This window comes from Salarias fasciatus, chromosome 9 (assembly GCF_902148845.1).
Source record: "Salarias fasciatus chromosome 9, fSalaFa1.1, whole genome shotgun sequence".
Classification (NCBI taxonomy): domain Eukaryota; kingdom Metazoa; phylum Chordata; class Actinopteri; order Blenniiformes; family Blenniidae; genus Salarias; species Salarias fasciatus.
In genome coordinates this window covers 20,073,828-20,085,754 of record NC_043753.1, presented here as the reverse complement: position 1 = coordinate 20,085,754, position 11,927 = coordinate 20,073,828, and the positions used below count along the sequence as shown (strand labels likewise).

The following is an 11,927-nucleotide window of genomic DNA, read 5'->3' as shown; positions in this document are numbered from 1 at the left end:
TCTCTGACAGCTGAGAGGGGATTTTTTTGAAGCAGCAGCACCAGCCAATCAGGAGGCTTTATTTCGAGGGTGTGGACAGGTCAGCTCTCAGCTGATCAGCGCCTCTCAGAGCTCCACACTCCACAGGATTTGCGATCAGAAATATTAAACATGTTCATTATCGATGATCTCCCTTTCCGACGCCTCCCGAGAGGCTCCGACCGGAAAAAAATCTCTCTGAACACACCGCACACTACACGAAGATCGGACCCGAACTCATTAGCATACTCCCGACAGTCGGACTTCGGGCGGGAGGAGAAGATCGGGGCAAAATTTGGCCTGATCGTCCTGTAGTGTGTACCGGACTTAAACTGACCCACAGGTTGACGTGACCCGCCCACTTTCCCGCCGACAGAAACCAAAACACAGACGATAGAACTTCCGGGTCACGGAGATTGAAGAAATTGAAAAATCACGTCAAAGTCTGCTCTGTGGCTGTATTTCAAATTTCCTGTATTTGATCTGTCTTAACAAACGGGACATTGAAAAACAAACCAATTTTCATTTATTTGTTTTTATTTTAAAAATGAAAAAAGGAAAAACGACTCATTTTTCAATATTTTGTTTTTTGATTCTTAATTGAATATCAATTGAACGAATGATACACGGATTCATGGGTTCTGTCTTTTATATTCAGCATATTTTATATTTAACTAAGTTGCTGTTATCATTTTAATTGCAGTGATGTTTTAATCCTCCTGAGAAACAGTGTTTATAAAGCAAAAGTGTGATTCCACCTAATGAAAAACGTGACAAATTCTCGTTTTGTTTCACGAGTATTTTTTCAATTTGAATGTTGCAACACATTCAAAGTGGAAAAAATGCACTATTCTTGCTCATGAACATGCAAAAGTGGGAAATAACACTGACTATCTACTCAATTTCAATTCCAGATATATAAGCATGAAGCCTTCTGCTCAAGAACTTCTCAAAGTGTGTGAAGGAGACACTTCTTCTACGCTGTTTCTGCTCGGCTTATGTTACAAATATGTTAACAATGACTGTTTACTACTGCTTCTTTATGTTTGTCAAGTACTCGATAAATCCTCTTAACCTTGAGAGCCGTCTGACTTTATTTTCTGCACAACACAGGCCTGGAGATATTTCTCTGCAGTCATCACCATCAGTGGCTCTCGAATGGAAACAAAGCGGGATAAATGGTCACTTCAGACTGAGTCACGCAGAAGCAGGCAGCTGATTTAGCTTACCTGAATGAAATATCCCCTTTCTTCTGCGATATAAAAGCTGCACAGGAATTTCAAAACTATCAACCAAGATCGCACAGTCTTCCAGAAACATTTTCTAAATTGACTCAAAACTTGTAAGAGGAAGGCAGGATTGATCTCTACGCTCTTCGAACATATTTCAGTCGGATTTGGAATTTATTAGAAAACGACTGTGGCGGATAGACTGATGAGCCAGAAGGAGCAGAGAGCGATCGCCTGCATCCAGGTCGGAGCCGTCAGGGGCCTCCGATGCGGAGATGCCGCTGCTGGTGGAGCAGAGCGCTGGATTAGAAATGGTGAAAATCCCCCGCCGAGCACGAGGAGAGGTTAGAAGTCTCCGTGCTGCAGGCGCAGCGATCGTTTCACTGAGATATTTCAAGAGCTGCAGACACTGAAAAGTGAAAAATAGCTGCACAAAAAGAGCAGATGAACTGTTTTGAGCATCTTCAGAGTTCGGAGCTGACAGGAAAATAAACAGCAGCAACTTATTTTGTAATTAAACTTTACAAAGTTCTGCACAAGGCTAAACTCTTTAGCCTTTTTTTTTCTTTACCTGCTGAGAGCTCGCCAAGAGCTTTTAAAATGATAATTATGATAAACGTGAGCAGGGATGATGATCGCGTGCCGCACGGAGGCTGTGTGTCCGCAGCTCGTCTCATCACACCCCGCGCTCGCTCTATTTAGATGTCTTCATCTGCGCTGCGTTTGTACTTCAATCGCATTACATCAGGGTTTATCTGTAAGCGGACAGAGGCCCACTTTTCACACAGCCTCGGCCTGCTTATTAGGTGTGGATGGAGGTTCATGCCTCCACAAAGGGGCCGCACTAACAAGCCAGTCGCACCAGGGTTTGTTTTAATCAGTGAACCTGATAAGTGTGAACACAGTGTTGCTTTTGCAAGCAGCTCTGTTTTCTTTGTGCAGCAGCAGAGTGACTCTGGGACTGATCACATGTGGCTGTGATGGAACTTTGTGGTGAAAAAAGCTCCACATGATCTCTGCTCAGACTGGGGCCCATCAGTTCACAGAGTCACTGACTATCTCGATTTTATTTTTTTAATTTCATTATGTTATGTATTCCTAAGTTTTACCTTCAGTTTTTATTCACAAGATTTTTCAAGTTCATTACTTTTCACTGAATTACAAAAACGCCCTGTTTGTATAACTCTGGATAACCTTTAACCCCATCCACCATCCTTTCTTCCTGTTTTGTTTCATAATTACCTTGTCAATCATCAATGAAGTTCGTGAACTGAAAGTCAGCTAAAAACTCCACCCAGTGCGCTTTTTGAAAACATAACATATTCTCTCATAGTCAATCTCAAAATCCTCTTTCTCTGTTGAATTAAACTTCCTGCTCTGGCGTCACTTGCCCCTTTCTTCTCCTCACACGTCTCCTCCTGTAAACTGTTTGGGGTTGTTTCCAGTGTTTGGCAAGTTACCTTTAAAAAGTAATTAGTTACAGTTACTACTTACTTCTTCCACAAAGTAATTGATTCAGTAACTGAGATATAATATTTTATTTAAAGTAAGTAATTATTAGCCAAAGTAACAATTGTGTTACTTTAAAAAGGACATGTTTAAATATGTCAAAGAATTTGGATCCCCTCTTTAAGGAACTTTAGGATTCATGTTCAATTATTTAATATAAAACTGAATACATGATTAATGAAATAAATGGTGGCAGGATGAATTATGAACAGGAAATGCTACATTAATCTAAATTATTCAAATTTTGCTGTGTGATAATATGACACAAGACACCAATAAAATTAGATTTGTAGCTGTGGATAGCATTTCTACATTCACTGACATACGTCTATTGAAATAGATAAATGTTAATAGAAATCTGTGCTTCCAATTTAAAATCTGCCTTTGAATGATCAGGACTGTATGGCTGTATCTCTGTCACGTCACGTGACGCATTCTGCGCCAATATGACTCCTTCTTTCTGCAGGATGATGTCATTCAGAAGTGTCCTGATTGATGCGTTTGCAACAATGTATCAGTTTTAAATGATGTCATCATATAATTTGACCTACATATGCAAATGAGAAAAAGAGAAGTAAATGGACACAAATACAAATTAGGTCATGACATCAATTAGAACTTTCCTGACTGAGGAGATGGAAAATAACTATCCGTTTTAAAGCAAAACTGTTATTTTTTTTTCACAAAACATGATAATTCAATGTAAATATTATCATTGTTTCACGTTATATACTTTCAATTCATCATATTATCTCATTTATATAGTGCCAAGTACAAGACAGTCATTCCTAGATAAAAATCATGCTAGGAGAGAGATACAGGTTAATGACCAAGCTTTGGGCATGTTACTTTCATTTATTTATTTATTTATTTGAATAGTTAAAGTGTGAACGGGATGGGCAAAATGCAGAGCAGGAGTTTGTCCAAGGAGATGATGAAAATGTACTTTCTTTCTTTCTCAAGAGCAGTTGAGGGAAAACATTGAGTCTCCAGTTGCTCTCAGTAATGTCTGAGGACCGCTGAGTGGAGGCCGTTCGTCACTACTGATGTTGTCGTCTCAGCAGATGGGACGAACACGACAAGTCGTGTGATGTCTGCTGAGATAAGATGCGTTATAGCAGTACAATCCTCCAACCAAGTTTTAGTAGTGCATTTAGTTATCATTTCACTGCATTTCATAGCTTTTGCTAGAGATTTTTTTGTTGCTTGCCTTGTCATTGTGCAAGTTTTATTGATGAAGGATGAATGCATGAATGGAGGTAAATGTATGCAACAGTTTGTTTTATCAATGATTTTAGTCAGCAGTGGAACATTTCTCAGGATTTGAGGTGTGATTATGGTTAATAACATGATAACTATTTACACTGATATAACTATAACATTTTGTCTGCATTCATTACATTTTGGAAGGATTTATTTTAGAGCTACATCATGCACTATCCTATTACAGTATTGACAAGTTATTACACTGTCGGAGCAAAATCATCATATTATTGAGTTTCACATTTCCCAGAAAGAGAACGGTGATTGCATATCTGCAGCGATTCAGCAGGGCAGCAGCCACGAAGCAACTTCGGGAACGTCCGAGCTCCACTCGTGGAATCTCCCTATTTTGATCAGAAAGCCTTCGGCATTACTGCTTTATTCCAGCTGAGCAGCTCCGACGCTGCAGTCGTCTGCAGGGTTTTGACCGGACTCAACACAGAGATGCAATTTAAAACAGCTGCTTCGTAGATCACATCTGGAATCCCCCCCCTGCTTCTCGTTGTCTTCTGTAATTTGACCACAATACTTGGCAGACAAGTGCTGCTGTGGGAGCTGTAGCTGCACTCAATTCAGCAATGCCCTGGGCGCTTGCTGTTTCTGGGAATTTACAGGAAATTTAATGAAGTGGAGAGAAATTTACATGAATTACCCAAGCTACATTTTCTACGCTTATGGGGATTTTTTTTTTTTTTTTTTTACTTTTGCTTCCTGGAGACAGTATTTTTAAATGTGAATGTTTTCAAGCCAAAATAAAAATCTTTCAAAGAACATTAAGCATTCCACAGAGACGAAACAATTTAAAAGGTAAATATAGACACAAACAAGCACAATGAGGGTTTATTCTTCTATAAGGAGGGTGTTGTGACTAAGTCACGAACTTAGCATTTCTGTGATCTTCACTATGCACACACACACACACACACACACACACACACACACACACAGGAGTGTGCAGTGCTGCTCAGTTACAGCCGAGCCTCCTTTGACTGCACCATGTCGGTCTGGCTATCGTGCAGAAAACGCTCCTCAAACGGCCGACGGTGAGTCTTCACAGGAGCCTCTGCGGAGCAGGAATGCTTTGTCTATATCAGGCCTTTCAACTACAAAAGCATCAAAAAAATCATCAAAAAAAGATTAGAAAAAAAAGAGACATTTTCCTCTCGCTAGCTCTCTTTCCGCTCCCCAACCTTACTCTGGTCTCTCTCTCTCTTTCTGGTTCCTTAAGCTTCTAAAATGTCCTGAGTGGGGAGCACCTTTTCTAAAACCATTGATTATCATTGCCAGATGTTGGATGTGTGGTTTCTTGTGTGACATAACTCCTGGACTCTCTTTTCTTTTTGGATAACCTTTATCTGCGCATGCTTAAAGCAGCTCGACACTCAAAAAACATGGATATAATTATGATTGGTGACATTAAATTACACGCAGGTTTTGAATGTGTGTGTTCTCTCTATGATGGAGTGCCGGTTCAGGGTCTGTCTTGCCTTCACTCATGGAGACTTAGTCAAAGCCATGGCTCCAGCCAACTGGGATAAAGCGGTGCAGAAGAAATGTGGACAGATGGAGAGAGAGGAAGTGTCTGTGTGGCGTCAGAACCTGTTAAAATCTCCTGTAAGTGAGTGGTTTCGACCTGCGGACTCAGCCACGGTTTAGATTTTCATTGCTAGTTGGACATTTATTGTACACACACACACACAAAGGTCGTAAATGAACACTAAATATATTAAAGTTTGATTGGACTACACAGTAGCACTTTTATTTTGCCTCTTATTACACATTTAGAAACTATAAAGATGAACTTTCTCTTTGTTTCATAAACTTCACAGGTGGAGCAGCAGCTTCCAGCTCTCTCATGGTTACTTCCTTGTGATCTTAATGCTTTTCCATGGTAACTGTTACCCTCAACACCTGGATTTGTTGTGGTGAAGTCTTTGTAGCCGCTGTGGTGAGTGAATGGGAATCTCTTTTTCTATCCTTCTCTCCTATTTAATATATCATAAAATATGTCTGAGTTAAAGTTGTGAGACGTATGAATGTCAGATCTCAGGAGACTTAAAAAGCCACATATAGCTTTGAGGATATCATTTCTGGATTTGTTGCATTGAACTGCAACTGAAAATGTTTGATTTTTCAGTTTTTTTAAGAAATACCTTCAGTTTATTGAGGTATTTTTAAATGAACTTTAAAGAAATTGGTCTTTTAAGGAACTGAATGTCAATTTTATTTTCAGCAAAAAGGATAAAAACATCATTTGCACAGTTCTGACTGTTTAAAATAAATAATACATATCGGTTGTACATATGGACATCCAATTGTAACAGAATTTGCTTAAGCTTAAAAAAAAATGGCACAATATGATTATCATACAGTGTGTCCTTTCACCATCAATATTCAAACCATGGACATTATTTAGTTCTGAATGACAATATATGCTGGACTCTGCAAACTACAGAAGCAAATTCATTTACTTACAAACTGCAACTCCGACCCGAATAAGGCCCGGGTGTCACCTGGGAAACACACCCTGTTTTCTCTACAGCGTGGGGCGGCGAACATCTCACAAACACAGCGAGGGCCGGAGCTTCCCGACGCTCCCGGGCCCTCCCGCCTCACACGAAAGCAGCACAACTAAACCCTGACAGTTTACAACTCAGAAATTATACATTGCACTCGGCAATAAAAAGTCGGAAGAAGAAAAAAAACAAAAAACAAAAAAACAGACCGAGACAAACACTACATTGCAACATCTGCAAAATGTATTGTTGGGGGGAGAAGAGGAGTTATTTGTTTTCCGTTTTCACCCAGTGGAGACATCAAACTGACAGGAGTGTCGTTCTTTTTATGATTTGCCGCGACTTCAGTCTTCACATCGTTTCCCGAGCACATCAATTACGCGTTTGTTCCGTTCTATATGTGTGCGGCGGCACTTCATATAGTGTCGACCCAGTCCGTGACGAATGTGGCTCTGAACGTGGAAACCCTCCCCCCCACCCCCGCTGCACTCCCACCCCTGAAAAGGAAACAGAAAAAAAAAAAAAAAAAAAAAAGATAGAAATTGCTGTCAAATTTCTTATGAACAGTCAAGTGAGTACTGATTAGCCGCCAGGGACACAGCATTTCATGAGAAACTTTTATGGGTTTTTTTTGTTTTTTTTTTTTTCTTTCATAGCACAAAGATAGCACAGGAATGCATCAAAGCAAGAGTGCTGGGCTTGTGCCCATCGCTGGAATGAAAGGACAGGTGTCTCCCCTTAAAAAAGGCTCCAACATGTATGCATTCTGCAGTCAATGGTTGGACTCAAGCCTAAAATCTGAAACCTTTAATGTCTTTTGCACAGAAGGTTTCCTCCTCGGTCAAGCCACTTTTGAAGTGTGTGTCCAAACTCACCATGGCGCGCTGTTGAAAATCCACACAGGGAGGTAAACAAACCGCAAACCTTTGAAGTTTAAAGTGTTTTTCTTTCAATCTCTTGTGTTGTCTTTGAATCTTTTCCTCCAATGCGCTAAGGCAGACAAAATCATTTTCTCTGACAATAAATTACTCTTTTTTTTCCTTTTTTTTTTTTTTTTTCCCCCCAAAGTCCGAGAAATGTTGCGCGAGACGGTTCAGGGCTACGAGAAGACGCCGGTTCCATCGCTGTTGCCGTACAGGTCGGCCAGCTTTTTGAAGCGCGGCCCCCAGTTGCTGAGATAGTCATAATTCTGATCCGAGTCTGTACTTAGCGACTCCAGCGAGCTCAGCGACTCGGCCACGGAGCCGCTGCCTTCGAAGGCGTACGTCTGCAGCGAGTCGTACGGCGGCGCCGACGGGTCTACGTCGGCGTCCTTCAGCCGGTCCCAAATGAACTCTCGAAACACCACGTTGTCTGGGAGGGACTTGTAGGGCGGGCGGGAGGCGGAGGGGTAATGGAAGAAGGTGGGGGTGTCCGGCGTGACGTCCCGCCGCACGCTGGGGTCCCTGATGACGTTGAGGTTGCGGAGGGTCACCATGTCGAAGGCCTCCGTGTCCTCCTCGCCCCCGCCCTCGTCGTCGTAGCGGACGATGTTCTCCCTGATGTCCCGCTCCTCCTCCAGGATCAGAGGCTCCTTCCGCCGCCGCCGCATCGTCACGATGAGCAGAACCATCACTGCGGGGAAAGACAGAGACGACCGGAGTCAATATTGACCCGGAGCGTGCGTGCCTTCCATTCCACTGGCAGAGCCCCGCCCGCCAGGAGGGCTCTTCTGCGGCTGTCAGAGGGGGAGAGGAAAGCTGACAGAGTGGCTCAACTAATTGGAAAAAATATAAATTAAACACTACGCGCTGCAATTGACTGCGTAAAAGGTATTTAGCAAAGTGAGTGGAGAGGAATAATTACAGTCCTGAAGAAAAAGATCAAATGGTTAAAAAAAAAAAAAAAGAATGTTACAACCAGCTTGTTAGAAGGGAAAAAGGCTGCAACATACAGGCCACAGATTAATTTATTAACAAAAGTAAGAACAAACGGCAACAAAAATAGACTAAACTGGAGTTGTCAATTCACAAACACAAGGCTAAAAAGTAACTAAAATAACGGAAATACAACAAAATTTCCTCAAACCAAAAAAACACAGAACCGAGTTCTTCGCTAACCAACACAGCTTGAGTGACTGCATGAGGCACGTCAGCGTTGCTGTTTGCAGCAAGTTGCCGGTCAGTGTCCGGCCAGCCAGGTGGCTTGTGGGATTGACTGACGAGTTGCCCTCTCGTCAGGCTCCCCAGGTGCAGGCGGTTCCCCAGGTTGCTGCTGCTGCAGGAACTAATCATTGCCTCATCGCACTCACCCAGTCACACACACACACACACACACACACTTGGGGAGGAAAAACTGAAAGACAATACGGCGACGGCTGCAACTGTAATTAATAAAAAGAAGAGCAGTTGCATATTAAGACGTGTATTTTTAAGCAGCAAATTATTATATTCCTGCTCTGTGATAAACTTTATTTACTAAGTAAACGATCGTAATTATTCAGACAAAACAAACAAAAAAACATTAATCATGAATACATACATACAATGCAAACACTTTTTCCTGTGATAATTGTGTGCATTTGTCCCCAAAGGATGTTTTTGTCTTAAAAGTTGAACAAATCTTTTTTCTTTTCAATTTTTTTTTTTAAATGTATAAGTTTTAGTGTGTTCAAAACTCTATATTAAACGTATTTGAATATTGAGTCTTCCGTTAAATGCATAAGTTCAACGTCTAGAACTAAGTCTAGAACTAGTTACATATTTAAATTTTCTCTAGGAAAAATATGGAAGCTAAAGAAAACCCAGAAAATTTTTAAAGTGAAATATGCATCGCAATGTTAGTATTTGAGACAAGGAGCAGAACTAAGGAAGGACAATAACAGTTGACTTTTCAAGGCGACTACACCCAGCGAACACTGGACATGTGGAGACTGAATGGAGGAAAAAAAAACTCATGATGAACAGAAGGGCAATAATAATGTGGCTCTAATGCTAACATGCACACACAAAGAAATTTACAAATGGACCCTGAAGAAATAGTATTAAAAGAAAAAAAAAACTGCGAAAAGGTGAAATGAAATGATGAATTGATAGAAATAATCAATACCTCCTTTTTTTCCCAGTCTCAATGAATCTCTGTAACACCAAACCGGACAGAAGAGTCCAGAAAGCGACGGCCCATCAGTCCACTGATCAGAGCACATGAGGCTCAGGCCGTACAGTAATATACTGGATCGTTCTCCTCTGTGTTTTCCGCCGCCTACATTGTGCTTCGAGTCTCTTACAAAACTTCACCAAACTGAAATCATGGCCCTGGGAGATCTTACCAGAAACCTTCCTCCAGCCCCTGTTCCCTCTCACATACATTATTGCTGAAAATAACTCTACGCCCAAGCAAACTGGCAAATGTCTAATGATCCTCTATCCATCAATGTCACGCTGGTGCCAGTGAAATATCGTTCCGTGGGCCCATATTTCTTCCCCTTCTCGGCATCGAGCTACTGCAGGCAGCAGAGGGAAGAGGGCCAGGAACCAAATTCAAACAGCACTTCACACCCTCTAATAAAGAGCAAATGGAAGAGATGGAAGGGAGGAAACATGTCACATGGAAAGACTGCAGGAGATGAATGGTGGCTCTCTGTCGGCTGTTTGGTGACGGCTCCTGCCCTACAACAGCAGAGCCGCCACTGCCTCCTCTCTCTGTGAAACACCGGGAATGGTCCCTCCAGTCTAATAGCGCCACCAATATCCATGACACGTCTTCGAACGCCGAGACAGAATGCCAAGCGCTCCTGTGGAAGATTGTATCCTCTGATTTTAGAAACTCCAGTCATTCTAAATTCTATTCGATTCACCAAGGCTTCTGCAAAGTGAATTACAAAGTGGCACATGGAAATAGAATATTCTCAGTGCTTTCCAGCAAAGCTCTTTAGGGTTTAATGCCTAGAAGGCAACCGCGATGCATCACAGACTGGAAACGGGCCAACATCGAATCACGACCTACGAGGATGAGCGGCTGGATGGCCGAGCATACAAATACCGGGCTTGTGTCAAGTACCAAGGGTCCTGTAAGAAATGATTCCCAGCCTTGGCAGTTTAACAAACACGGCCGTGATACAATAGCAGCCCCGCTCCTCGCACAACACGCGCACGGATGATGTATGCTAAATGGAAAACAGAGGAAAAAAGGAGATCGCTTTAGTGCTACAGAGGCTTTCGTTGTAATTGAATTGTTTAAATGATCCACCGCGCACAATCAATAGTGAACAAGGTGAGTTTTCTCTGCTGCCCTTTTCTTACCAGCAGGCATCACTTTCTCATTAGAGTATTTTTCCATGCGCGGTGCGCTTCTGGTGAACCTGGGAATGATTATTTACTCATTCTGTCACCCACACACTCTGTGTCTCTGCGCTGCGCTGAAATTAATCAGCGACTGTGACGCTGTCTCATATGAAAGGAAGTCTTATGTTTAAATACTAATTAATGGAAGGTAGAGCATGTTTGTCATTCGCATAAAAAATGAAGCATCCAGCCCAAATTATTAAAGGCCCTGGAGACCGATTGTATTATCACACTGTGGGTAATGAGGTCTAACATGAACACAATTCTCTGGCAACCTTCATTGTGTTTTGGAGGTTTCTGCTTTTGTGTTTGTTCTGAGTTGAGGTGGCAGGCTTATACGAGCCAATGAGGAGTGAGAAAATATGCCAAATTATGATGCAACCATAATGTTGACTAAGTTAACTGTCATTTAAATCCGAGTTATTCCCGAACACACAGTCTGGACTGAGCAGGAAATATTGAAACTTGAGGCCAACTCTCATTTGGGTCATTATTTGTTCATATATAATTGCTTGGGACATAGAAAATACACCCCAATTTATAAAATGTCACTGAGGCCAAAGAAAAATCATCCTCAGAATTGGATCTTCACGATCCAGCCACAGATACACACTTCCTGCATTTGTTTCGTATGCATTATGCAGCCCAGGTATTTAAACCATTATCTCAACAGAATGACAGCATATGAAATTATTCAGCTCGAGTTGACATGAAAGTGAAGAAAAAAGCAGGGCAGGAGTGTGTTTTCCTGAGATTACACACCCTGAACAATGAGATCTCAGCACATCTGACAACACTTTCACATTCATGTAACATAGATGTGAGTTTTTAAAACCAAAACATACAACGGAACTTTAACAATAGAAATTAAACAAAAGTGTCAAACTGATTTTATTCTTTTATTCAAGTGCAGATCAGTGTGAATATATTGCAGCATTTTGCAGAATTCAGCATGCATATTTTCATAAATTCATTCTCCCAGTGTGGCTTTAAGTCCCTTCATCACTGCCCCGGGCCAGCTTCAGGCCCCTGTGCCATATGTTTGACACCCCTGGAATAGTTTGCAGCTG

At 41.7% G+C, this 11,927-nt stretch overlaps 1 protein-coding gene across 1 annotated transcript in view; it reads right to left on the bottom strand.

The window, feature by feature from the left end:
* Positions 1-7,013: 7,013 nt before the first annotated feature.
* The window catches only part of LOC115394367 (cadherin-7), a 101,422-nt gene continuing 96,508 nt past the window's right edge, over positions 7,014-11,927 (bottom strand). Inside the window, exon 12 of the mRNA XM_030099672.1 lies at positions 7,014-8,149. Within this exon, the coding sequence (XP_029955532.1) occupies positions 7,635-8,149 (515 nt within the window). The 3' untranslated portion in view covers positions 7,014-7,634. The remainder of the gene's footprint in view (positions 8,150-11,927) is intronic.